The 27,720-nt window shown below is 37.0% G+C and overlaps 3 protein-coding genes across 13 annotated transcripts in view; 2 read left to right on the top strand and 1 right to left on the bottom strand.

The window, feature by feature from the left end:
* Window positions 1–11: 11 nt before the first annotated feature.
* Window positions 12–10,542, bottom strand: psmd11a (proteasome 26S subunit, non-ATPase 11a). Of its 2 annotated transcripts, XM_058768711.1 has the most exons (13): window positions 10,372–10,538; window positions 8,521–8,622; window positions 8,179–8,375; window positions 5,543–5,600; window positions 5,237–5,431; window positions 4,171–4,315; window positions 4,003–4,063; window positions 2,674–2,736; window positions 2,441–2,566; window positions 2,096–2,131; window positions 1,879–1,930; window positions 875–1,017; window positions 12–765 (listed from the first exon to the last, which is right to left on the bottom strand). In XM_058768711.1, the coding sequence occupies exons 1-12, from the start codon at window positions 10,457–10,459 to the stop codon at window positions 875–877; spliced, it is 1,266 nt and encodes a 421-aa protein (XP_058624694.1). In that variant the 5' UTR covers window positions 10,460–10,538; the 3' UTR covers window positions 12–765. The 2 variants fall into 2 exon arrangements, with proteins under 2 accessions (XP_058624694.1, XP_058624695.1); XM_058768712.1 differs by having other exon boundaries at window positions 12–1,017; window positions 10,372–10,542.
* Window positions 10,543–13,414: 2,872 nt separating this feature from the next.
* cdk5r1a (cyclin dependent kinase 5, regulatory subunit 1a (p35)) lies at window positions 13,415–19,950 on the top strand. The gene is made up of 2 exons (XM_058768715.1): window positions 13,415–14,885; window positions 15,571–19,950. The coding sequence occupies exon 2, from the start codon at window positions 15,608–15,610 to the stop codon at window positions 16,529–16,531; it is 924 nt and encodes a 307-aa protein (XP_058624698.1). The 5' UTR covers window positions 13,415–14,885; window positions 15,571–15,607; the 3' UTR covers window positions 16,532–19,950.
* A 6,606-nt stretch (window positions 19,951–26,556) lies between these two features.
* The window catches only part of itga3a (integrin, alpha 3a), a 31,800-nt gene continuing 30,636 nt past the window's right edge, over window positions 26,557–27,720 (top strand). For 9 of the 10 annotated variants that reach the window (XR_009269827.1, XR_009269825.1, XR_009269824.1 and 6 more), the window contains exon 1: window positions 26,557–27,124. Coding sequence is in view for 4 of the 10 variants with exons in the window: in XM_058768706.1 (XP_058624689.1) it covers window positions 26,949–27,124 (176 nt within the window). In the remaining 6 variants the exon portion in view is untranslated. The remainder of the gene's footprint in view (window positions 27,125–27,720) is intronic. The other variant, XM_058768708.1, reaches the window with a different exon arrangement.

The raw sequence follows: 27,720 nt of genomic DNA, 5'->3' as shown, positions 1-27,720 counted from the left end.
AGCACTCAGAGTCTTGTTCTCTTGGTGACTTTATTATGTTTTTAGCGTTATAAAAAAGGGCAATAGCATGACAGGCCAGACAGAGGCGCTTGGCAACGGTATGTACAAAGAGGAAGGAGGAGGAAGGGCAGGAATACACGGGCCAGGGAATGACAACAGCTCACGACCCAGTTCTGATGACAGAATCTTATCAGAATTTTTCTGCCCAACATAAAAAGTCCAAGTATGCTGTCCACACGAGAGGTAGGCCTGGAGCAAGGCCAGGGGCTTCCTGTGGGGACCGGAGTTGGGGCTAAAACCGTTCGATTGGTGATGCAGGGAATCTTGTCAACAGCTCAACACAATGGCCCCTGGATTGGCAAGGGAACTGAATCATTCTCATATCAGCTTTGCTCTATGAGAGACATATGTATATACATTTCAAATAGAGTTATAATGCAAGTGAGTTTTTTTATTTCTTTGAAGATTCCCTGATGGCCCATTAGGCACAGCCAAGATACAAAGAAATGCATTACCAGCAAAAAAAAAAAAAAAAAAAAAAAAAAAGTGAAGAAAAAGTGATCCCATAGTAGTAGAAGTAGTTTGTCCATTGAGGAAGGTGGTAAAAAATGTCCAAGTGAAAGCCAGAGAGGACAAAAGCAGGAGTCAGTCATTTTTGGGGTGTTAGACCTTTTTTTGATTTAATGTCTGCACCACATCCCCCTCCCCTTCCCTCAGAGTCTCCCACACTGGCCATGCTCTCAGCTGCAGGGTCCAATGCTCAACCTGCACAAAAGACAGAGCTGAGATCAGCTGAGATTAGTCAGTTTTCAATGTAATGCCATGTCACTCTGAGAATGATCAATATTATGCATAAAGCACAACATGCACTTGCCTATGTCAATTTCTTGGCTTTGTTGTAGAGCGAGTCCACTACTTTGCTCATGTTCTGAATTGTTTCAAGGGCGGCTTCATATGTTTTGTCTACTGGCGGTTCGTCAAATACAATCAGGACACCTTCCCCTTGGTCAAGGATTCCTAAATGCATTGAAAAAGCCACATTAACTCAGTAAAAACATGTGGAGGGACCAAAAAATTTCATTTTATAACATAACACATGCATGTTTGACTAGGGCTGGGTAAAAATATAGACCATAAAAGTTGCGTAGAGAGGCATAAAACCGCACACTCACTTGCAGGTGATTATTTACTATTACTTTATTTTCTTCATTTATGGTCTATATTTTATAAAAATTATAGACCATAACATACAGCGAAGCCCAATTCCTGAAATGAATGACTCTTTTGAGCAAGTTCTTGTAATTAATTGTTTGATGAATTTCAGATGGTTTGAATCAGTGCTCTGTACACTGTAAAACCTAGTCGTCAAATTTACTGAATTCGTTATTTCTTTTAAATATTACTAAAAGTTCATTGTACTTGCAAAAAGTTATGTGAACTTAATAACTGTTTATATTAAGCAGAAGGCAAACTGAATGAGTTACAGCAGGTTTTTACCTCCCAGCATGCTTCGCTTTGGACTGTATATTAATTTACATTAAAATTAAATGTTACTAATATGGTTTTGAGTTTAATATATTAATGTTTTTAATTCAGTAACGTTTCATCTATACCAGGTATTTAAGCAGAGTTTATGGATTAATTTTATATTAAGAAATGAAAAGTACTTATATTTATTTTTGTATACTTAAATCATTGGGTTTTACAAATTATAAATTAACAGCATTAGTAGAGAATCTTTTCATTTGTAACTAAATTATACCCAAATAAATGACAGAAACAAGTGAAAATCAGAATCGAATATGTAAATCTGCATTTACACCCAGTCCTGTGGGTGACAGCACACTTATCAAATAAAAGACAAGAATGATGGCATACCATGGAATTTCTGGTCTAAAATCATCTGTGACAGTTTCCTTTCAACATCCCCCTGAAGAGATAATGGAAGAGAAAGGATGAGAATTGCTTAAAACAAAACCGCACACATTACTGACACACATGGCAGTAAAGGAACAGTGAGAATTTGCTTGCCATTTAAGAGTTTTAGGCAGAAGGTAGATGTTTTAATTGCAAATTAGAGGGGACGAGACCTTACCTTGGGGAGTTTTATCAGCTCAGAAATGTGTTCAATCTGTTGGCATAGAAAAACAATTTTATTGCACAATGTACAGTATCTCACAGAAGTGAGTACACCCCTCACATTTTTGTAAATATTTTATCATCATGTGACAACACTGAAGAAATGACACTTTGCTACAATGTAAAGTAGTGAGTGTACAGCTTGTATAACAGTGTAAATTTGCTGTCCCCTCAAAATAACTCAACACACAGCCATTAATGTCTAAACCGCTGGCCACAAAAGTGAGTACACCCCTAAGTGAAGATACTGTAAGTGATTTAAGCACACATCACCTCACACTGAGGTAAACCATGTCATTACCTGCACTCTGGAGAAGGGCTCGATGACCCTTATGAGGTTTTGTTCCAGCAGATTGTCGTAGAGTTTGGCCAGGTGGGTGCTGATGATGGGATCCTCCCGCAGCTCAGCTTTGTACTCTGTTAAAGCCTGAATGCAGATCAGAGAGAAGGACATTAAATATATAAAAAAAAAAAAAAAAAACAGCAGGTGGACTGAGAACGAGGTAACATTTTAAGTCAGAGCATCTGACCCACCTTCTCAAAGTCTGCAAGTGACCTGTTCTTGCTGGCTTGAGCCACACATTTAAGTGCATCTGTCTACAGAAAGAGAGACAGGACAAGTTAATCCACATAATCCTCCACCAACAGACACAACAGAAAAACGTCACCTTGTCAAGCAGCACACAGTTAGGGTTTCTGCAGATATGAACAAGTTAAATTGAAGACTTTTTAATAACTTTTTAATTTGTGTCTAAAATGTAAGTAATGTAATAACTACTTGACTACTTTACTTGTTTATTGAACTAAAATCAATGTGACATTTGCAATTGTGAAATAATCACTTGTGTCACTTAACTACATTTTATGAATAAACTAAGCAGTTTGAATTTATACCTCAGTGTGTTTCTTCTGAGTTTCTTTAAGTTTGTTGTTACGCTCATTTGTCTAGACGTCTCTCTCAAAGAGACAGGCAGCGTGAGCCTCAACAGCGTGACCTTGATACCAGAAATACACTACCCAATATCAATCGCTTTTTTATGCTGAATGTAATAAAATCAGAAGAATCATTCTCACGTTTCGATGCTTCACAGGTTATAAATAATTAATTATTTTTTGTGTCACTTAAATTTTAATCAGGCTATTTGTCTGGTCGGAAAGTAAAAAAAAAAAATGTTTTAAACTAGCTAGAAGGCTGGTCAGCTAGTTGTAGCTCGACCTATACTATTATTATTATTATTGAGAACATTAACAAAGAAGGTAGTTCGACCTGTATTCTGCTACAGTAACTACCGCAGGGAAGAAAAAAAAAAACCTTCGGTCTGTCCAATGACTGTAAACAGACACTGACAAAAGATATTTTAGCGGTAATGTGACCAAAATATTTAAGACCCATTGAATCTGAATTGAAGACATTTTAAGACTTTTTAAGGACCCGCAGACACCCTGACAGGGTCAGGTGCTGTGACTGAGTGCATATTAGAGGGCACTACAGGGTCGTATAAAAGTGAAAATGGATGGATACTATGAAATGTGTGCTGCAGTCTGGGATGGTATTTTTAATTTCAGTCCAAGTACCAAGTGAGTTAGCAGGCTCTCTCAGAAACATGTTCCACCCCAGGCTGTCATTTAATCAAATTTTTACACTACTGTTCAAAAGTTTAATTTTTTTTTTGAAAGAGGTCTGAAGGTTGAAAAAAGCTGCATTTGTTTGATAAAAACAAACAAACAAACAGTAAAAATAATATTGTGAAATATTACTACAATTGAAAAATAACTTTTCTATTTGAATATATATTGTAAAATGTAATTTATTCCTGTCTTGCACAGCTGCACCATGAGATTGAGCTCAGCTCAGACATCTACCTGTCTGCCAGCATATCTGAGGGCAAGCTTTCCACTGATCAGGGCCTGCACATCCTCTGGCCTGTAAAGACAAAAGACATACAGGATTAATGAGCTCAAAATGTTTAAAGAAGAAAGAAAAAAAAAAAAAAAGAAAAAGTTAGACACACTAGAAAACCCAGGACTCACAAGTTGAGCATGATCTTGCAGAGGAGCATGTACTTGAGTGCAGTGATGGCACGGGGACTGTCAATAGAGTCATAGCCTTCAAAAGCCTCATAAAAGTATGAATACGCTGTCTTCCAGTCCTTCTCCTCAGCAGCGTGAATAATACCTGCAAGGGGGAAAAAAATAAAAAAAGGTTGTGATGCACTCAGTACCATAACTAGATATAGGTATACCCGATACAAGCACCAAAATTCCCACATTGGCAAATCCTTATAGCACGCATGATCTGTTTTCCCTCCATTTGCTCAGCTTAAGTAATACACATAACTATTAATTAAACATTTGCAGGAAGATGGCTCAGTACCGATAATGCAGGATGAAGTATGGCTGGCCACTGATGCAGAGCAAGCGTTTTCAATTCTTTCCTATGGGAGTTGAATTCATGCTTCCACAGTGAACTGTGTGATTGACAGTGCACTGGAGAAAGCATTGAGAGCGTCGAAAAGGTTGGAAAATGCTTGACTTTATGCACATATCAAGCAAAATGATGCAGGTAGTGACATTTGTCATGAGTGTTTAAAATATGCAGTCTGTGCTGGAGTTAGTGTGTAAATCATTGTTTACATGTTGGATACTTTGCATTTGTTATACATGTTAACTATTGTAGTTTGCATGCTTTCATTGTGAAATTGACACTGCAAAGTTGCAACTTTCCAACTGTAATTGGGTTGAATAATTTGGCTGTGTGTTTAAAAAGACAGATTAAACACAAACGCTCCTGACAAACACCGAACTGGAGGTAATGTAGCTTTCTGAGAAGCATCGAGCGGAGTTCTGCCACTGTATTGGACATTCACTGTTACTGCAGTAAGCATTTGAGACTGTGTGCATGTGTGTGCGCTAACACAGTTTCTATCGATGCATGCAAATGTCTCACTGTTACAATACAAACAAATGCAGTATGTGCTGACTGGCTGTGACTGTATCATGTTGCACAGCAATTTTGCTTTCAGTGTGGAGGGACAAATCAGGCGTCATGCCTGGTTAGGGCTTGGTGTGATACTAAGGGTCTTCTGTGGAAATGTACCTGACTGCATGTCTAGAGCAGCCTGCAGCTTTGGGGGGCAGTAGATGGCGTTTGCTGTGGTCCTGGCAGAGGTGAGAGCCGCTCTGGCCTTGGGCAAGTTGCTCAGTGCATGATATGTCTTGCTTTCCAGCAGCTGGAGCTCCACCAGCAGAGCTTTATCATCCATTTTCTTCAGCTCTTGCAGGAGCTGAGAGCCTGATTGATGAGGAAGAAGAGGAGGACAGTGGTTACAGACCCCAAATACATTGCTCAAGCTTAAGAACACGAATGTGTCAACAACAAGGGAAGGTCTTGTCAGGGACTCACCAAGCTGTAGAGCCTCTTGGTAACGTTTGGTGTCAAAGTATAAAGAGACCAAACGGGCCTAAAGGATTGAAGTAACAGCGATTAGAATTTTTTTTTTTTTTCCCGGCATATCAAACTCAAATCCTTTTTGTTTTTAGTAGCTCTGATAGCAAAACAATAGATAGAATGTTTTCAAGCACAATCCAAATAGCACTGATATGTGGTTTTAATTCTGATTTGGACTGCACCTTACTCTGAACAGTCAGTGGATTTCATCTCAATTCGTATGCAACATGTACACTACAGTTCAAAATTTCAGGGTCCGTAAGATTTTTATTTTTATTTTTTTAAAGAAATTATTACTTTTATTCAACAGGGATGCCTTTAATCAGAAGTGACAGTAAAAACATGTACAAAAGATTTCTATGTTAAATAAATGCTGTTCTTCTAAACGTTCTATTCGTCAAAGAATCCTGTTTTAAATATTGATAACATGACATCAACATATGATCTTTCAGAAATCATTCTAATGTGACGCCAAAGACTGGAGTAATGATGCTGAAAATACAGCTTGGTCATCACAGGAGTAAATTAAATAAAAAATAAATATAAAACATTTAAACAGAAAACAGTTATTTTAAATTGCAATATTTCACAATATTACTGCTTTTACTGTGTTTGATCAAATAAATACAGCCTTTATAGCATAAAAGACCTCTTTCAAAATCCTTTGAACGGTGGTGTACACAACATCACAAAAAATGCACAATATTGTCTGAATTTATGTCTGAATACACTCATATCCTCACAATCCTTCCTCATACAGTGAACTAGTGAGAGTCATGTCACAATCACATGACCAGTCAAATACTAGTCACTTTACCGTGGTACAAACATCAGTAACACATTGTCCAAACTCAACATAAAACAATCTGAGACATTTTTAGTGCACAAGATATTGGTTTCAGTACAAAAAGTTGTTAAAATATTAATATCTATATTAGTAATATTAAGTAACACATTCAAAAATAAAATAAAACGAAGCAATAAAACATTTTATTCATGGGGATGAACACAGAAAATAGCCTCATTATAAACCTCTTTAAATGGATGTCAACTTATCTATAGTCTTTTAAGGCTGGAGTACACTACACGATTTTTTGCTCCAATTTTCCACCGATTAACAGTCTGGAAAAGTGGATGCTAGTTGCCAAAGGCCAGAGCCAATCTGTAGATTTGAGTCGACAGACTCCATAGAAAATCGATTAACTTAAAGTGACAACCATTATAGTGTTTCCCATACATTGATTTATTTGTAGCGCCTGCCACAATATCAAAACTGACCGCCACAAATTGATTTTCCAAAAGGCTTTGACGTCGTTGAATAAACGAGCACTGCACGTTTCAAAATCGAAACCCGGTGCGGGTGTTTTTATATCACTGTATGTGGTTTCTGAAGGAAACCGACTGTCTTCAGAAAATTTTGGATGTCATTTTCATTTCATCTTGCATGTAATGTCTGATAAAGCAGCGTTTGTGAGTGGAGCTCTGCTTTGTGTACAGCGTTACCGGGGAAACCTCTCTCTCTCTCTCCTGCTCTAAGCGCCTCCTACTGGCAGAGAATTAATTTGCATATATATATATATATATATATGCATATGCCTCCACAAATGGAGTGCAAGTCTGTGGGAAACACTGCATCAGTTTATATGTAAGGTCTGTTTATGAAGTATTTACATAGAAGTTCAATGTGGAAGAGCTTAAAGAGAGCACACTGAGCTTAATTGGAGCAGTAACAATTTTTAATAAATTTCATGTAATATTTATTAAAATTACAAGATTTTGCAAAATAAATAATCTAGGTCATGTATTAAGTTCATACATTTTTTTTAGTATGAACAACTATTATTAATAATATCTATGAAATTATACTTTTTCTTATTGATGTCACACTGAAGCTGTGTGATTTTCATAGTAGTGTACCCTTTAAGCTCACCTTAAAATATGAAATCTTTAAAAATTGAAGCAGTATAAAACCACAGACCAGCAATAAACTGTACATTTATAATATTATGGATTTAAAAGTACAAGCCAGTAATGCCTGTAAAGTTATATATTAGCGTAACACACAATCTTATACAGCTAGTCAGATAACTGTGTTTTGTAGCATCTGCGCTGTGCTGCTAAAACTATCTTTTGGATCTATCTATAATTATATCCCACATCCAAGTTCCAGTTTATAATATTCAAAAGTCTAAATATTAATCTCTTAATTTTATAGTAAGCAGTGAATATTACCCAAAATAAACGCTTAAACAAAAAAAAAAAAAAAAACACACATTTAAGGGGCTCCTCTTTTGGTGAAAGTTTTCAGGCAGCTTTCAAAATGGCCACCAGAGAGTGTGAACACATCGAGACCCATATCTCAGTGTGCAATGATCTGATCGACTTAAAATTACAGGAGGTATGTAGCAACAATCATATCAATTGGTTAGGACATCAAGTTGGATAATACATTATGTCTTCTTTTTATAATCTGAGCTCAAATATGGAAGTGTGCTTAATGGTACGTGAGCTTAATACGTTTACCCTACATATGGAAACATTAATGGTGATGTTTGCTGATGCCTCTGATTTACAAAACTAGGTGTTCTCACCTCCAGGGCCTGTCGTAGAAAGGTCCTCTTCTCTGATTTGGCCCATTCAATGCACTCCAAACACAACTCCACCTCCTGACCAGTAGCTGCCTCCATGTCCAAGAACATATCGAGCAGAGAGCGCACCAACCGTGCTGCCTTTGCTTTGCTGATGGAGTTCAGGAATGGACGGACATACTTCAGCAAACCTCCCAATTCTGCAAAATACCAATATATGCGCAATAGGTACTAACCTTGAGAAAAATGACAGCTGACAGAGTAGTGGCCTTCAAAAACATCAGATCCATTAATATACGTGTATGCTGATTGGGCCATGATGACCCACTAGTTAAAGATGTTTACCAGCAGCTTGTCCAGTCTTGGCCAGCAGTCCGCCCAGCTCCAAGATACTCTGTTCTTTGACACGCACAGCCTCTTCGTCATTGTCTTGGATGTCTCGTTTGACTGTGAATGTATATAAAGTAGATAATTTTGCTATTCAATTTAATTGTGTAGAACCAAACAGTACTATATTTAGAGCAAACTCTATTAGTTTAGAATTTCTGATGACAATACAGGCAAGTTCATCTTGGGCATCATGATCCTCAACTAAATTATTGCTAAACTGGTGGGCTCCAAAAGCTGTTGATGACAGCAAGGAAACATGGATACCTTAATAAAAACAGAGTAGTTGAATTTTTGTTTAATTTATAAAAACATTTCCTAAAGTTGCTCCAAGCTAAAGTTAATTCAATCTTTAAAGCAAATAAAAAAGGAATGCCTTGAAAGTCTCTAAATTACTTTATGTACGTTTAATATAATTTAGATTATAATTTGCTTTGCTTATTAAGTTTTTCTTTTTGAAATATTTATATTATCTCTATGTATACTACTTGGATTTATTGTAACAAAGATTGCCTATTTGTCACCCTGGACCACAAAACCAATCTTAAGTAGCACGAGTTTATTTGTAGCAATAGCCAAAAATACATCGTATGGTTCAGAATTATCGATTTTTCTTTTATGCCAAAAATCATTAGGATATTAAGCAAAGATATTTTGTAAATTTCCTACCATAAATATATCAAAACTTCATTTTTGATTAGTAATATGCATTGCTGAGGACTTAATTTGGACAGCTTTAAAGGCGATTTTCTCAATATTTAGATTTTTTTTTTTTGCACCCTCAGATTCCAGATTTTTAAATAGTTGTATCTCAGCAAAATACTGTCCTAACAAACCATACATCAATGGAAAGCTTTTTTATTCAGCTTTCATATGATGTATAAATCTCAATTTCAAAAAATGGACACTTAAGACTGGTTTTGTGGTCCAGGATCACATTTGTTATATGAAAAGGCTTAAAAAAAGGTTAAAACCCTTGAAACATGATATTCTGCAGCAGATAAACAAAATATGGCGTGGTATGCTATCAAATTATCCGTGACAAACTAACACACATCAAACTTAATGCCAAACTAAACTTGCTGACACGGACATATTATATCATAACTGAGCAATAAGAGAGAAAAAGTATTTGACCACTGACTGTAAATATAAAGAACCTGTCAGTCATGTTTTTGACTCATATCTGCCACAATATGGTTGAAATGACTTTCTTGACATTAATTGTCATATCTAAATGTTATAAGCAAACAGAATGTCACTTGCTAGCGAAGCTAATTCAGTTGTCATGCAAAGTTGTGGCAGTTCCTTCAAATGTAATTTAAAAAATGTCAGTCGTTTCTCTAATTGAACATAATTCACCATACTTAGGAGGCCGCTCACCTAAACACAAACATTTATTTATCTCTGTTTTTCCAAATACATGCAGATGATCACTACATGGGGATTCGCGTTCATTGAAAACGGAAGCTAGCTGATTGGCTAACTGTTTACACTGATGGCAGTTCACTGAAAATTGTCTTTTCTTCCACTAAAGACTACAAGGAATAAAACTACTTTTGAGGATAAAGACTGAAAGAGCGCAGCAGCTCGTTTATAAAGTTAACCTTTAGTAATATCACAGTGTATTTGTCCAGCTATAGTCTTTCTCACGTCTGTCACAGTGAGTCAGCAGCATGAAACCGGCTAACACATTTAGCTGCTGTTCTACAAATCACATGAGGGACATGATCCGTGTGTTAAAAGCACAATTTCTTCTGCTAAAATAGTACAAGAGGTTGCAAAGCCAGCGGGACAGAAGACGCTTACCTATGGCATGTAAAATGTCAATGGACGCATCCCGATCCGTACTGATCAGCGACTGTGCTCTCTGAAACTCTACCGCCGCAGCCGCCATCTTACCAATTCACCAATTGCCTGATTCACATAACAATCATCACTACACACGCTACCGGAAGCGCCGCTGAGGCACGCTGGGAGATTGAGTTCACAGAGGCGGCGGGCTGCATGACTCACTGCAGGAGGCTGTGCTGGGTTTTGGGTTTAGCTGATCAGAAATACAGTTTTTTGCAATCTCGACCCATTTTTAAAATACTTATTTATTTATTTTTTTCAAACTTCTTCACATAGTGAGCACAATAGCAATCTGTGTAGGCTAAGCTAAACTGTGGATCATTTTCAACTGCTTTTCAAATATTTTCAAATACATTTAGTGAGGACATTTTTCAATTTACAGTGGTGGCCAAAATTGTTAGAACACTTGGCATATTTAAGAGGTTTCAGTTGTTTTTGTTGAATTGGCCATTACAATACCCATAAAACGAACTGGAACTGCGTTGGAAAGAATCTGCTGGAACATTGGACAGGCCCCCTCAAAGTCCGGACCTCAACCCCATCAAGCAAATTTGGGGCGAGTTGGAAAGTAAACTGGACAGATCTACTGTACATTCAAAGGAAAGCCTTGAGTTTCAGAAGGCATGAGATAACATTAGTGTTGAAGCTCTCATGAAATATATTGACACTATGCCAGGGAGGTGGACATGCCAAATGCTAAAGTTAAAAGTGGATAAAAACAGTACAACTATCTGCATGTTTCATGAAATGAAATCATGTTTTGGAGGCAAAAAAAAAAAAAGGTTAATATTTTCAGATCTGTCAGGTGTTCTAACAATTTTGGCCACCACTGTATATATAGCCTATTATTTTCTTTTCTCACTCAGACACAGCCACCACAAAAATTCTTAAACTCAAGTTTAAAACCTTATACCATATTGAAATGAAAAATAATAATACACTCAAAACAATTAGAGGAGCTGGGGTGTTAGTATCAACTAAAGAATAATTTTGTAGGCTACTGTAATGTAAACATGGATCATTGCTGTAACATTGCTGTGAATTCTATTCAGTTCCATTCAATTCAAGTTTATTTGTATTTATATATTGTAGAAACTTAATATATTTAACTTATGGCAAAATTGGGTAATTCTGTATATTGTCTGAGGGTTGGTATCCTCTGAGGTCCTCTGAGGGGTTGGCATCATCTCTTCTCAGGTGTTCTGGATCCAGACTGAAGCTTCTGTAATTCCTAGTTGGCAGAAACAGAGAAATAAATAGAGACATAATTAGCGTAGCTGCTGTTCCATCCAAGCAAAAATGATTTGTTCAACCTAAGATAAAGAATAATAATGTGCATTTGATCAGATTTAACTGCATTACAAGATTATATAATGCATTATGTGAATGCTTGGCTAAAGAGATGTGTCTTTAGTCTAGATTTAAACAGAGAGAGTGTGTCTGAACCCCTAACGTTATCAAGAAGGCTATTCCAGAGTTTGGGAGCCAAATGTGAAAAAGCTCTACCTCCTTTAGTGGACTTTGCTATCCTTGGAACTACCAAAAGTCCAGAGTTTTGCGACCTTAGGGAGCTTGATGAATTGTAGAAGACTATTCAGGTACGCAGGAGCTAAACCATTTAGGGCCTTATAGGCAAGTAATAATATTTTGTAACTGATACGGAACTTAATAGGTAGCCAGTGCAGAGACTGTAAAATTGGGGTAATATGATCATATTTTCTTGACCTGGTAAGGACTATAGCTGCTGCATTTTGGACTACCTGTAACTTGTTTATTGAAGATGCAAGACAACCAGCCAGCAGTGCATTACAATAGTCCAGTCTAGAGGTCATGAATGCATGAATTAGCTATTCTGCGTCGGAAACAGGTAACATGTTTCATAGCTTGGCAATGTTTCTAAGATGGAAGAATGCTGTTTTTGTAACATTGGAAATATGATTTTCAAAAGACAAGTTGCTGTCTAATATAACACCTAGATTTTTGACTGTAGAGGAAGTAACAGTACATCCGTCTAGTTGCAAATTGTAATCCAAGAGATTCTGAGTACTGTTTTTTGGTCCAATAAGTAATATCTCTGTCTTATCTGAATTTAATAGGAGAAAATTATTGGTCATCCAATCTTTTACATTTTTAACACACTCTGTTAGCTTAGATAATTTAGAAGTTTCATCTGGTCTTGTTGAGATATATAGTTGAGTATCATCAGCATAACAATGGAAACTAATCCCGTATTTTCTAATAATATTACCAAGGGGCAACATGTATATTGAAAATAGCAGAGGACCTAGGACAGATCCTTGTGGTACTCCATACTTTACTGGTGATAATTGAGATGACTCCCCGTTTAAATATACAAAGTGGTAGCGATCTGACAGGTAGGATCTCAACCATCTTAAAGCCTGCCCTTGAATACCTGTATAGTTTTGTAATCGATCTATGAGTATGTCATGATCTATAGTGTCGAACGCAGCACTAAGATCAAGTAAAACTAGCAATGAGATGCAGCCTTGGTCTGTGTGCAGTTTCTGTGCTGTGATGGGGCCTGAAACATGAAATTCTTCACAGAGATCATTTTTTGCAAGAAGGAGCACAATTGAGCAGACACAACTTTTTCAAAAATTTTAGACATAAACAGAAGATTTGAAATGGGTCTGTAATTTGTCATTAATAAGAGGCTTAATAACTGCCAGCTTGAATGGTTTTGGGACGTGACCCAAAGATAACGATGAGTTAATGACATTGAGAAGCAGGTAAAAACTCTTTCGGTAATTTAGTGGGTACAGGATCTAATAGACATGTTGGTTTAGATGCAGTGATAAGTGTATTTAGCTCTTCCTGTCCTATAGTTGTAAAGCACTGCAGTTTTTTCCTTGGGTGCAATGAATGAATTAATTCTAAACATGCATGTCTGAATTAAACATTCTAAAGAGCTGTTTTGTAAAGAAATTTTACAAAAGAAAAAAAATTCTACCTGTTGTTAGTGTTTTTAAGTAATAGTAATGAGTGACAAAGTGTGTGTTTTTTTTTTGTTTTTTTTTTTTAGTGCAACAACCTACAGTGTTATGGAAGAATGACTTGATTTGAGACATGTACAGTATGAAATGTTTTGGTAGTGCATTTTGAACGTGAAATTTAATGCTGTGCCAAGCAAAAAAGTTTTTAAGTAGAAGTGTGTGAAAACAGTTTTGGAGAACTGAACTAAGTATTGAAAAATGTGTCCTAGTGATTGTAAAAAAAACCTGATTTTTAACTTTTAATGTAAACTGACTTGAATGCTGTAAATAACTGAATTTTGGAGAATTTACTTGCATCATGCCAAAATCTATCACTAGATAGATAGATAGATAGAGGTCCTGATGAAAAAAAAAGTCAGTATCAGTATACATATTTATCTGTTTTTTTTTTTTTTTGTTTTTCTGTAAGTCTTCTTATCTTAGCCTACACCTTCATTTAATCTGAAGTGCTGTTTCATCAATGACTTGAGGATGGGATAAGCTTAACAATATTAACATAAAATGGTGTAAAACACTCAGATGGGTCGACATTTGAGAAAACTATTGCTTACTATTAAAAAGTGAGAGCAGGATGATTGGATAAGCATGAGAGATGGAGAGATGGAGAGAGTGTGTGGGTGGGTGTGAGAGAGATCAGAGGGGGATGGGGTTGCCATTCATGTCACTGCGCCACTGAGGTCTACAAAGCCTCGACGACATTACTGCACATCAGGATTTAACTTAATCTGTCTCGAGCGTTGTGTGTGAGACTTTCCACACTCTCTGTGTCTTGATTAAAGACTGTAATCTGTCAACAGCTGGCTCGTCAAGCAAAAACAGGGCGTCTAAACTAGTTAAAAGTCTACGTTTCATGTTCAAGCTCAGGAAGCTGCTGATGCTGTGGACAGCGCACACATGAAGCATGGACAGATAACCAGAGGGAGCTCAGCCACCCATCTGAGATTCAACGTCTCCACGAGAGAGCACCAATGCCCCCTCTCTCGAAAAAATAGCGGTCAATGAACGCAATTCATCGACTTCACTAAAGGATTAGTCTGGCACGGACCTTTATTTTTACGCATTTCCAGTTACATTCAAGCCGAGCGTGTTATTCCTCCGCCTGCGCAGTTCAACAACAAGATCACAGACGGCCAGATGTGAAACAGACCCAAGACTGATTGTGATGAACGAGAAACAACAAAATTGCCCTGTATCGAGGGTTTATGTGGGAAGACGTGGGGTGCATCTGGGAAGTAACCTTAGCAACCGGAGAATCCTGAACCCTGCATAGATGCTTTACATAGAAGCATTATTTCATCGCTGACGTCCCATTTTCAGAACCTTGGACAACGACGAGCACGTTCCACAGTGCGACACGCTGAGGAAAAAAGGGGATAATCGACGAATATTTCTATATTTACCAATTCTTCTTCTTCTATATCTACATTTATCACCGCGAGGAAGACGTATTGATTAGTAAGTAAACAACATTTTATGTATATAGCCTATTTATGTTGGTTTTTGAATCAAATGATGTTCGTTTCAAAAACGCTTTTGAAGGGTTCGCTCTAAAACCGTTCACAAAATGTGAAAAACTCCATTGTACCGTGCACACGAGCCCGTCGTTATAAAGATGCTATCTTGATTTACGACTGCTCATTTTGTCTGAAGCGTGATGTTCTCATTTCCTCGTGTTGACCCACTAAACATTTTAAAAGCTCGATAAATGATGAGTTCCAAAACGCGCTAAAGCGTAAATGTAATAATTTGTAAGTCAGCAAACAATTACCAATTTGCACCGAGAGGGATTTTTCTTACAAATGGATATAAATTGGGAATGAATGTGTTTACATTCTCGCCTTCCATTTTGAAGCTAAGATGGATGCTTTCGCATATTCTGCTGAATCTCCTGGTGAATGGCATACCAGCGGTACAGTTCAGTAAAAAAAGAGTAATCTACCTGTATATGTATAAAAAATTAATTGTAAGATTTTTACATTTGGTTTTCTAGACATACTATGCAATACATATAAAAATTCATACATGTTTTGCATGGGTGTGAATGTTCTGTTTAAGCGGTGATGGTGGTTTCATCAAAATCACAGCTTAATTTAGAACAGTATTGTCTCTAAACATTCATTTTTATTTCTTTTATGGGCAGATTCTGTATTTAAAGACCCCGTAATAATCAAGGCAACATGGGAACTGTACTCTCAGTCTCCCCGAGCTACCGAAAGGCAGGCCTGTTTGATGAAATACCACCCCCTCTGGCACATTATACAGCTGTGCAGAACAGTAAAAATGCCAAGGACAAGAGCTTGAAGCGTCAGTCGCTCATCAATGTCCTGCCATGGAAGCGCATCGTGGCGGCTTCGGCCAAGAGAAAAGGTTCTAAGAAGCTGGCCTCTGGGGACAGTCAGGATGAAGAGAGCGTGGGCACACTCAACAGCCAAAACCTGAAGAAGTCCCAGTCCTGTGCCAACCTCTCCGGCTTCACCCAGGAGCCAGCCGTGAGCTCCATTCCCACCTCCAAAACCACCGCCAATGTGGCCTCCACTGCGAAGAGGACCTCCATCACCGGATCGGTGAGCCAAGCGACCAACGCAGGCACACCCAAAAGAGTGATTGTGCAGGCTTCCACCAGTGAGCTCCTGAGGAGCCTGGGTGAGTTCCTGTGCCGACGCTGCTACCGACTGAAGCGCCTCTCCCATGCCGACCCCGTTCTGTGGCTGCGCAGCGTGGACCGCTCCCTTCTGCTGCAGGGCTGGCAGGACCAGGGCTTCATCACCCCGGCTAACGTGGTCTTCCTCTACATGCTCTGCCGTGAAGTCATTTCGGCCGAGGTGTCCAGTGAGCGCGAGCTACAGGCCGAGCTACTCACTTGCCTCTACCTGTCGTACTCCTACATGGGAAACGAGATTTCATACCCACTCAAGCCCTTCCTGGTGGAGACGGATAAGGATGCCTTCTGGAATCGCAGTCTGGCGATCATCAACCGGATGAGTAGCAAAATGCTCCAGCTTAACTCTGACCCGCACTACTTCACACAGGTTTTCGCTGACCTGAAAAACGAAAGTCAAAAGGAGGAGGAGAGCCGGCTGCTTATAGGCCTGGATCGATAAGTAAGGTGCTTGTGCATAAACAGAAAAAGAATGTGCATAAAAAGTTTGCACAGAAAAAAACAAAAAAACATTGTTTTCTCTCTTTTTTACAAAAACACTTTAGTGTCATTAGTATTAAAAAGCTTCAGAGCATAGTTTTGAAGCTTATTTGTAGCAATGAATGCGACTAGATCAGCCATTCTAAGGAATAGTTCACCTACAAATAAAAATTTGTAAATTTTTACTCATCCTCAGGCCACCCATGATGAGATGAGTTTGTTTCACTTGCTCACTAATGAATCCTCTGCAGTGAATGGGTGCCGTCAGAATGAGAGTCCAAACAGGTGATAATGGCATCACAGTAATCCACAAGACTCCAGTCCATCAATTAATGTCTTGCGAAGTTAAAAGCTGTGTAATAAACAAATGAATCATTAAGAGTTTCATCTTAAATACGAATCCTCTATCCATGTTATTGCTTTCTCCAGTGATCAGGAGAGAAATGTGCACCAATAAAGCACCATTTACAAGCGAAAACTGTTCAAAACCATTCTAAACAAAGATGTTGGTGGATTTTGATGTGAGATTTTGACTCATTATGGACTCTCTGACAGCACCCATTCACTGCAGAGGATTTATTGGTGAGCAAGTAATGTAATGCTAAATTTCTCCAAATCTGTTTCTATGAACAAACAAATTCATCTACATCTTGAATGGTTTGAGGGTGAGTAAATGTTCAGCAAATGTTTTTTTGAGCAAACTATTCCTTTAAGATCTGACAAGATGCAGGACGACACCTTGCTAACCAACAAGGTGTTCATTGACTGGTCGTGTGGCTTTCCTGAGGTCAACAAATCAGCTGCAGGATATACGGACCGTGCAGCATGTTGACCTTTCCAAGTGATTCCATCCATACACAAACATGAGCAGCAGTCTTTATGACTCCCAATAAAAAAATGCTTCTTGACTCACAATAAAGACTGAGCGGCATGAACTGAAAAGCTCAGCTTGTGCTGTATTCTTACAGCTTGCCGTGCTCACAACAGACTGAGTAGTTTGAAAACGCGAGCCAAGTTAGCAACACTTTCAAAATTATACAAACCAAAGACTCTAGTTTGACCTTCTACGATTTCAACATTCACATAAATCCTACACATTGATGAAGTGATATATATGAGGACCATGAACTGCTGCTCTTGCATGGTATCACGTTTTCAACATGTTATGTTTGTTTGGCATATCTTAGTGGCCTTTAAAGAAGGTCTGGGTCTTAAACTGCTGCAGGTTCGAGGCCATTTGTTGAGGTGGTCTGTCCAAACATACATCAGTTGTTGTTAATGACATTCTTTCTTAAGGAAATTTATTATGCTTTATGAGCTAAAATGATTCACAATTTGTGATGAAGAAATGACCGCACCGCTTCCAACTTTCACCTTGAGAAGGAGACTTGTTTTCCAAGTTGCGCTACCTATTGTCATCGTGAAAAGAACTGAAATGTCTATTTGGGAACAAACAAATGGAGAAGTAGATATTTTATGTATTTTCAACAGCAAGTACTGTATGTTCTTATACGGGTGTTAATGCATGCTTCTTTGACCGACCACACACTTTTTAAAAGATCTTTGTTTATGATTTGATGGTCACAATTTTTGTATGATGTTCTTTTGGATGGTGTTCCAAAAATAATGTGCCATAAAGACATAAAAGTTATAAAAGTCAGCTAGAAGTACACTAAGTTTTTGTAGCCTTCTCATTAGGAAAGGGATATTTTTGAAGGAGCAAAGGAGAAGGGGCATTATAGAAAGACTTAGGAGTAGGAGACATACAATGTCACAAATATTTTGTTAAAAAAGAAAGGGAAACGTGCTTGTATTGTTAGAAACTCACCATTGTTTTCGGTCCATAATAGATTCAGAATACTATTTTCATAATTATGCATACATAAAAACAAAACGCTACAGTTATTTTCAATACACAAATGCCCTATATCAGATACAAAAAAAAAAAAACTCTAAAAACATAATAGTGCAAGGGTCACATGCAAAATAAATAACCATTGTTATTTAAATCAGAAAAGGGTTATTTTGCAGTTTTAAGTCAGCCTGTTAAAAGAAAGCACTTACAAAAATGATCAATGTTAATTTTGCCCAAAACACTAATTTTTAGTCTTCTTTTTTCTGCAATTTAATGCGCTCTCACATATCTGAGATAGAGTATTAACAAATTTGAGAGCACAGTTGATTTGATTTTACTTTCATAATTTGACACACATTGCAAACCGGTGTTAATAGTAGATTGGTTGCTGATGAGATGTTTTGAAGTGATGTAATCAGTAATCATCCTGAGAACGAGGTGCAGTCGTTCCTGTGAATGAGAGATTTTCATCAGCATTCTTTCGATACATTGTTCACTCACTATTCAAGCTTCAGCATGTGACACGAGGACAAGCGCAGTTTTTGTTAAAGGTGATGAACTGTGATGAAGGAGGGACTTTAAAGCAGTTCGCAGGTAAAATATTAACATTTGCAAAGGGGCGTGTGAATAGATTTTTGAGTCTTAAGAGGCCTCTAGTACAGCAGCTTTCCAATATGCAAATGATAAGATACTGATGAAATGTAAGATACTAATAAGATGAATTACCTGTAGCACACAAAAAACTGATCAAATCAACTCAGATGGCAGGTCATCTGTGACCTGATTGCACTATGTTTAGCAATATGCATATTTGAAGTTTTAAAGATCAATGACAAACAAAAGCTAACAGACCACAGTCTTTAAACCCATTTATATGTCTTTTGTAAGGTTTTTTTTTTTTTTCAGTTGATGTATGGCATCATTTAAACACAAGGCTATTTACATATTTCTGATCATTTGCTGATACTGCATTTACATTTATCCCCCATATTTTGTGTCTGGCCTCATTCTGATGGTGCTATTAATGCAGATATCACATTTTACTCATAACAAGACCTTTCTCATTGGTTAGCTGAATGTAGTTAAGTTTTGTACATAGGGCAAAAAGACTGTACATGCATTGATGCTACAATGGCTCCATTGGTAGAACGGGATATAGGATGTGATGATAATAGACCATAACAGATCGGGGTGGAGAAAGGCCATTAATTACAGCAACTCTGTTCTTGTCATAGATAACGAAAGAGGCAGAATTGTGTTATTATGTTTTATACAATTTTTGTGGTTGATGTAACATTCTTCAACAGAAAAAAAAAAAACTGTATAGCAACAAAAGACTGAAATATGTTTTTTTTTCTTTATGTTTCACGTTGTGTGAACTTTGTTGATCAAAATGAAACAAAAATGAGATGTAACTAATATATTTAAAGAAGCAATCTGTTACAGTATATGGGTGTGTATGAATGTGAGTTTGTGCAATGACTTTGGTCAACTCTTCTATCTTCTTTATATAAAAATGTGCATTTGCAAGCAAAAACATTGATTATGTGTCTTGTTTTTTATTCTATGTTGTATACATATGGCATATATACTTTTGCATCTCATATATATATATATATATATATATATATTTTTTAAATATATTTTTAAAATTTTTAAAAAATGGCTTACTGCTTGATATATTTGTACAACAATTTCATTTCTTATATATTTATAATATTTTTCTCCTATATATATATATATATATATATATATGTATTATTATTATTTTTTTTAATTGTATTAATTTAGTGACCATACATTACAGTACAAGAGATAAGCATGGGTACCTCATTGACTAGTAATGAGGGGCAACTGCAGTATTACGTAACTCAATAGGGTACACATCACAATGCAGCACACTGCCATCTGCTGGAGAACATTTCACAGACTGAGTGAAGAAGCTCGGATTTTACTATCAGTAGGCGGTCGCCGTGATTTTTCTAAGTAAGACATGTTCCTGGATCAACATCTTTTGTTGATCCTGGATCAACATTACTGTCCAAAAACATAGACTTAACCCAATCCCTACCCCTAAACCTAACCCTACCCATAGTTTATTCCTAAAATCAGTGGGAAATGATAGCTGGTTAAAAAGGGTGTAGAAGCACCTAACCCTGATCGTATGCCTAAAACAGATATTTCCTGAAAAGTTCTCTCTCAATTCTGATTGGTTAATTGGAATGTTGATCCAGGAACATGTTGTACTTGGTGAAATCAGGCTCACCTCAGTGGGCTATGTATTTTTGTGTATGGGTGGGTGGGGTGAAGCATTCAGCGCCGCCTCCGTTCTACTACCTGTCATCTTTCTCCCTTTAGAAATGAAGCAGATGTAAAAGAGGCTTAAATGTATTTCAGTCACTTAAATCAGGGGTGCAAACTCGTCAGGGGTGAAAAAGGTGACCAACCATTAAGGTAAGCCAATCAGAGGCAGAGTAGGGCGGGTCTATTCCTTTGCCAACAGGGGGAAAAAACGCTACAGGTGACGTGACACAGATGATGACACGCAGATACGACCCCCCGAAATTTTCCCTGCCTGTCATTGGTCTGCAAACAGATAGCCCCGCCCCACAGTGTTGTTATTGTTAGCTAAAATTAAAGTATTAAATTCGTTTTTGGTAATTGAAATACAGCTAAACTAAAACAAATCATACATATGAAAACTTACGAAAATTAGTTCAATGAACTGAAATAAGGTAAAGAAGAACTGAAATTACTAGAACAAAAAATGAAAAATATAGGTCAAAGCTATGTAGCAAAATATTTAAAAAAGATTTTTAAAAACGACAAAGCAAATAACCAAATCACTAAAACTTAAAATAAAATAAAAAGTAAAATATAAAAATCAAAGCTAATTTAAAAATATACAATAACAGTATTTCAATAATGATAAAACTGTCATCCAAAGCAGTTATTCAAATAACAAGTAACACTTTAATCCAAATTATGCTGGCTAGATGTCAGTGATGTTTTCAAATTCAGAAATACTTTGAATTTGTCTCTCAAAACTTAGGTTGGGTTCTCTTTTCTGTCTGATTGGTCCTTATATCACTTTTTTAATATATGTGATATTAGACATCAAAATATAAATGCCTTTAAACTGTATATCTCATATTAATTAAATTAATTAACTGAACATTTCTATTGTGATTTCAGATAACTTATGGTTGCACACAATGTCAAAAACAATAATACATTAATAAAGATTAATAATGAAAATATTAAAGAAATATTATCAAGGGTCAGAATTCACATTCACAGCCAAAGGAGAAATATTTCAGTTCACATTCATTTATTGAAATAATTGTTCTTACCATATATCAGCTGTCACTGTCAAAAAATGTCAGTAGTCATAAAGTGTGTGTATAAGCATGCAAGCTACATTAAGAAATACTTCCTAATGTAGCTTACATGCTTATACACACACTTTATGACAGGTTGACCAAGTCTCTGTAAGCAGAATACCTATTTAAAATCTAAGAGCATGGACACTGTAAGCCAGCTGTTAAAATAACCAGCTGTTCCTGAATATTCCTATCATGTGCACACTGCAGATCATAGATGGAACTGCAGCCACATCAAAGAGACGCACAACAGACTGTCATAGAGAGCAATAACTGTCACAGCACACACAGCACAGCCACTACACCGGACTCATTCTCTTGAAAGCAGAAAAAAAATGCATGTGTCTGCATGTGGTAACTGCATTTTATTAGGCAATAAAAATCATGTTTACATAATGTGGATGTATGTAACTTATATTTATTAAAAAAAAAAAAAAAAATAGGTACATTGTTGACCCGTATAATGCATTAAGTGGCCAGCAGGTGGCACTCAAACTGCACGTGTTCAGCAGAGCTGGCTTCAAATGGATGACTTTATATAAATCTGCAGCGTTTTCCTCACACTTACAGACATGGCACGCCTAAAATGATCAGGGAATGACTTAACATATCATCTCTAGACTATAATATAGCTGTATAATAACATGTAATGAACCTTCATTGTCGAATCTGACTCAGTCTAACATATGATGACACTGCATTTACATTTAAACTGTGTCTGTCAGTTTGTCAGTGAGACAAATACAGTCTCTGAAAAGATGAAAGTCTGTTCATTTGTTGCATGTAGGGATGCTTTTGGAGAGATTTACGGAAAAGCCGAGCCCTCATAATGAAAGAATATTACTCGTTACTCAATGCTGTAGTCACTTTTGAATTATTGAACCGATAAATTACTGGCGAAAAAAATGTGTCGCTGCAGAAGACCTTAGGGCTCAGTAATATTGTCTGTAATTAACATTTTCTAATTATTATGTCCTGATTATTCTGTTAATATCTCAAAAACAACTCGGTTTATTAAAATTAACATGCTAATGCTAACTGTCCTTTTTCAGCCATGACTTCTAAACACAAAATGACTAATTCACCAGCCTGTCAACACAATTATTCAACAGCACTAGATTAACAAGAGGAAATAGATGAGGTTTAAAATAGATGAAAAAGAGGAAGTCATTTCACAGTATACTCTAATTCACACTGTGGTCTGTTTCTCTGAGTTCTCACAGTTGTTTATTCAACTTTGTCTGGCAGTAATGTAGAGATAGACTGAGATCGATATCAGAAAACTTTGGATGTGACACACTGTCTGCGCTTTTATCTCAGAAAAACAGCATCCTTTATCAAGTTGTAACTTTGATTTTCTTTTCTTTCTGCCAGAATGATGAAATGTTAAAACATCACTGAAAGAAGGCTACATTAAGCCATGGCAAAGTTTAATTGTATTGTTATTTAAGAAATGACAAACTCAATTCATCAAACATTTATGAGAATGCCATATAAATCTTTAGCTTTATTCTGATGCCATTGCTTGGCCTAGCACACTCTGAATGTGTCCTGTCTAAATCTGCTTTATTTATTTTTTCTTTATTAAGATATAATGTGTTTTCATACTGGGGTTCACATCTTTATGGCCTACTGTTGCTGTCGGTTTCTTCTCCTTAAATTAACAAATTATAAGACAAAATCATGAAAACAATGAAACACTACAATAAACAAAGGCTTGACACTTGGACAGCCAATGTGCTTTCTTTTAGAGTTCAAGGTATTTCTCTTATAAAATAAAATAAGCAGTAGTACAGTATCAATTCTCTTGCAAACTCAAATATTGTATGTTAGCCTATATTCACTAAATGAAGGACTTTTTGAGCTAGGGATTTTGAATAAAGTCTTCCTTATGTACTAGCTCTGCATTTATCTCAGCTTGACAACTAAAACATTTTGGAAAAGCAGGTACATTATCTGTGATTTATCTCAAAATACCAGAACACATCTGGCATGTACAAAAACATGTTGGCAACTGCTATGCAATCTCGCATGTTGGGACAAGTGAGTAAATCAAGCAGCCTTTACACGGCATGTTCTGATTCTAATCACTGACTGTGTATCCTGAGGATACCTAACAAGAATGAAAAACCCATTGAGTCTAATTACTGTGTGTCAACATGGTGAGGTGTTACATTTTAGTGAAGTCAACAGGCAGAGATTTTCACATGAGCACTTAATGTCGAGTGTTTTTTTTTTCTTAGTGTTTGCATTACACAGCTCTCTGGAATACTTGATGCTGATTAGTCAGTTGCGACATTGAGCAGTCTGATATTTCCCAAAATTCTCCATCATCTATCGACTGCTGTATATCCGTCCTCTCATTTGAGTAACCAAAACCAACTCTGCTTTCATGTCTCTCATATCACACACTGTGTTCTATTCTGAAGTGCTCATCCTGATGCCTTAATCACTTCAAAGGGTTTGCCCTCCAGAGTGAGAGCTCTGAAGCGATGAAGGGTGCAGGGGTCCAAAACATGTTCCTTGAAATGCACTTATGCGTCATCTTTCCAAGCCATGTCCACCAATCACATAATTAAAGCGGATAATTCCTCCAAAAATGAAAATTCTGTCATTTAATTACTCACCCTCATGTCGTTCCAAACAACTTCTTCATCTTCGGAACACAAATTAAGATATTTTTGATGAAATCCGAGAGCTTTCTGACCCTCCATAGGCAGCAATGCAACTCAGACGTTCAAGACCCAGAAAGGCAGTAAGGACATCAATATAATAGCCCATGTGACATCAGTGGTGAAAACAATAATAACGACTTTATTCAACAATTCTTCTCTTCTGTGTCAGTCGACGCGCATTCACAAGAGTAACATAATGCATACGTGTATTGCTGCTGACGCAGGAGCTGCCATTTTGATGTAGAACCCAGATGCGCTGCACCTTGTTTGTAAGCAGAGGAATGCACATGCAAGCATCGTGGTACTGTCTTGAACGTGCGTTGAAGTCTGACACAGAAGAGAAGAAATTCTTGACAAAAGTCTTTTTTTTTGTTTTTCTTTGTGCAAAATAATGCAGATAGCATGAATTTCTTTGTCATCATGATTATTAAACACGCAGACCCCTTTATCTAAACCGCACAGTCTCACATCACAATGTTTGTAGTTTTTAAAATACTTTTCATGTTTGTAGTTCTATTTAATTCATGCAATGGAATGATTACAACGATTTGGGACACACTAATTCTAATTTCAAATATTATTTACGATGAATAGTATGCTGATGCAGCTCATTACCGTAATATTGGCTGAATTTAAAATGTCATATTATGCTACTCTTACTATTTCTGCTACTTATTCAAAATAAAAGATTAGTTAAGATTTCAAAGCTTCATGAAGCAGTGGTTTGAAAGCACCCATCACTAGGTGCAGTGTTTGTCTTTTTGCTAGGCCTTGTTGTTTTGTACATTTATTGGACTCAAGATACTATACAGGTGAAATTATAACTCAAACTGATATTTTATGTCCAGTAGAACAGGAGTCTTTGCATGAATTGCAAGTTGAGGGCCACATTTTTGTCTGTACCTTTATCCCAACATCTGTTGTTCAGCATGAAGGAATCCAAATAAAGGGCAAGCGAGAAGCCACAAGCTATGACTGATTCCAGTAGCAGCTCCTGACCGTAAATGTAGGTGGGGCAGATTATTTTGTAAACTTTATATTCTAATCTCTGAACACAAAATTTTGGCAGAGATGTCCTTGCGTTTTCCTGTGGGTGGCGTGCTAATGTTGATTGACAGGCTCTAAGTAACGTTACATGCATAAAATGCTGTATAATAATTGCCTTAATATAGTATTTATCACCTCCAAATGTTGGGCTGGAATACACTACACGACTTTTAAAATCTGAACAGATTTTTAAAACACCAGGCATCATACACTTACCGACTTTGTAAATAGTGACAAAAGAAAACTGGGCATCATACACTACCAGACTTTAAAGTTGTTCCGATCACGACACCGTTTGCCCCACTCAGTATCAAGTATATGCCTGCTAAAGCCATGCGCGGGATTTTAATATGTACTGCTTACTTTACGATTTTAAATAGTATAGAAAATCCAAGAAAAATATTTGTTGCAGAATGCTGAACACATTTACAATTTATTATTGATTTAGTTTATATAGAGGTCTATGTTTTGGATGAATATTTGCCCATATAGACGAGCCGTGCCTGACTGATTCTTTAAAATGTGCAAATGTCATAGATTCCCAGGACACAGGGCGCATTGGTCTTATTAGGTCAGCCTGGAGCATGCTAGAGAGAGTATGTCAGCAAATGTGGAGGGCTGATAACTCAGAATGGCTACATGAACAATAAGTGAAACCCACACACCCATAGTTCCTTTCTGACCCTTTTTGGGCATCTGGGGACCCTAAATGGGGATAAAGATCTCCATTAATAAGCATATTAGCAGCCTTGAAGGTTGTTTTACTGATTTACTGCAGTTTAGTCACAACTTCTCCCACCAACTATTGTGGAAGCTTTGATGTTGTCAGTCCTATTGTTCAAAAGAGCATTCAAAACAGAGATAATTAATCATTTACTTCATATATGAAGAGCAAGAGAAGCTTATAAATCATAAATCAAAAACCACCCTGACAACCTGATGACTGGTTTGTCGCTGGTCAAAGATGGTTTACCAGTTAATGCTTAGACAGAACCTATAGCTGTGCCATATTCTATTAACTCTTTTACGAGGTGCCGATTTGAAATTGTAGAAGTTTTTCACACACAGCAGGCTACCCATATACAGCTTCAACTTAAGCCTCCCTCGGGGGACCACATTAAAAAAAGTTTGAAAAGCCCTTTTCTAGACATTATAACAGCATGCAAGTGTGAGCGTGGGCTAGCATGTGTACGTCCGTCCTCTATCAATGTGCCCGCGCTCGCTGTCTGTATTTCAATGCCCTGCAGTCAGGTTTTCACCGATGACTGGCTCGAACCCCGGAAGAAAGAATGACGAATATGAGCAATCAGTTCACAGCGTCTGACAAATCCGCTCCTGTTCAGACCCTGCCGGACTCATCTTCCTCCGCTCTCGGTTTCTGTCTCGCCTAACAAAAACATTGGAGTGACTTTTAGAAAAATGAATGTATTTCACCTGCAAAGACTCTTGTTTGTCTTGGTGTTCGTGTTGAGCTCCTGTCAAGCGTTCAACTTGGATGTGAGGTCTCCAGTCGTCAAAGAGGGAAAAACAGCTGGCAGTTTGTTTGGACTTTCTGTTGCACTCCACGAGCAGGTCGTGGGAGAGAAAAGACACCTGTAAGTATATTTTTAATGTGTTATTATTACCTGACCCCAGGTGAAATGTCATGAGAAGGACAAGATGTACTCACATTTGTGCACCTGTTGAGCGTTTTACCTTTGCATTAACGATGTTTTATAATGCAGTTACTTTTTATATGGGTCAATGACGCCTTTTGTGTGTGTGTCATTTTTGTGCAAGAATAGCCAATCACAAATGCATTCATATTAACTGAATGCATGTTTTTCTATGATGAGCACGTTTTCATTTTTCAAGTTTAAAGTGTAAAAAAAGAAAACGAAAACGAAAAATAAGATTGTGTAATTGTTCAGAGCTTTTAAAACAATTGAATATTAAATTATTATTATAGTGTTAAATTATTATTATTATTATTATTATAAACAAAGCAGTAAAGACATTTTATTTTAAAACAATCTATTGTTCACCAAATCCAAGACAGTAGTATCATGCAGGATGCCATTTTGTTGTCATGTGACCAGAAAAGCTTTCAGAGTACACCTTTAAGCCATCATTATGACTTGTGTCAAAGTTTTCTTTAAAATATGATATATTTGAACCTTTTTAAATAAAATTTCACAGTAGCTGATTGGAG

Source organism: Onychostoma macrolepis, chromosome 03 (assembly GCF_012432095.1).
Source record: "Onychostoma macrolepis isolate SWU-2019 chromosome 03, ASM1243209v1, whole genome shotgun sequence".
Taxonomy (NCBI): domain Eukaryota; kingdom Metazoa; phylum Chordata; class Actinopteri; order Cypriniformes; family Cyprinidae; genus Onychostoma; species Onychostoma macrolepis.
The sequence above is the reverse complement of the archived record's forward strand: the minus strand, read 5'-3'. Positions and strand labels throughout refer to the sequence as shown.

Coding starts and splice junctions, on each gene's coding strand:
- psmd11a (XM_058768712.1), bottom strand. CDS start 10,459: ATGGCGGCTGCGGCGGTAGAGTTTCAGAGAGCACAGTCGCTGATCAGT. Junction 5,432..5,542: donor CCAAGAGGCTCTACAGCTTG/GTGAGTCCCTGA, acceptor CTCATCAATCAG/GCTCTCAGCTCCTGCAAGAG. Junction 2,737..4,002: donor TCAGATATGCTGGCAGACAG/GTAGATGTCTGA, acceptor CTCTTTCTGTAG/ACAGATGCACTTAAATGTGT.
- cdk5r1a (XM_058768715.1), top strand. CDS start 15,608: ATGGGAACTGTACTCTCAGTCTCCCCGAGCTACCGAAAGGCAGGCCTG.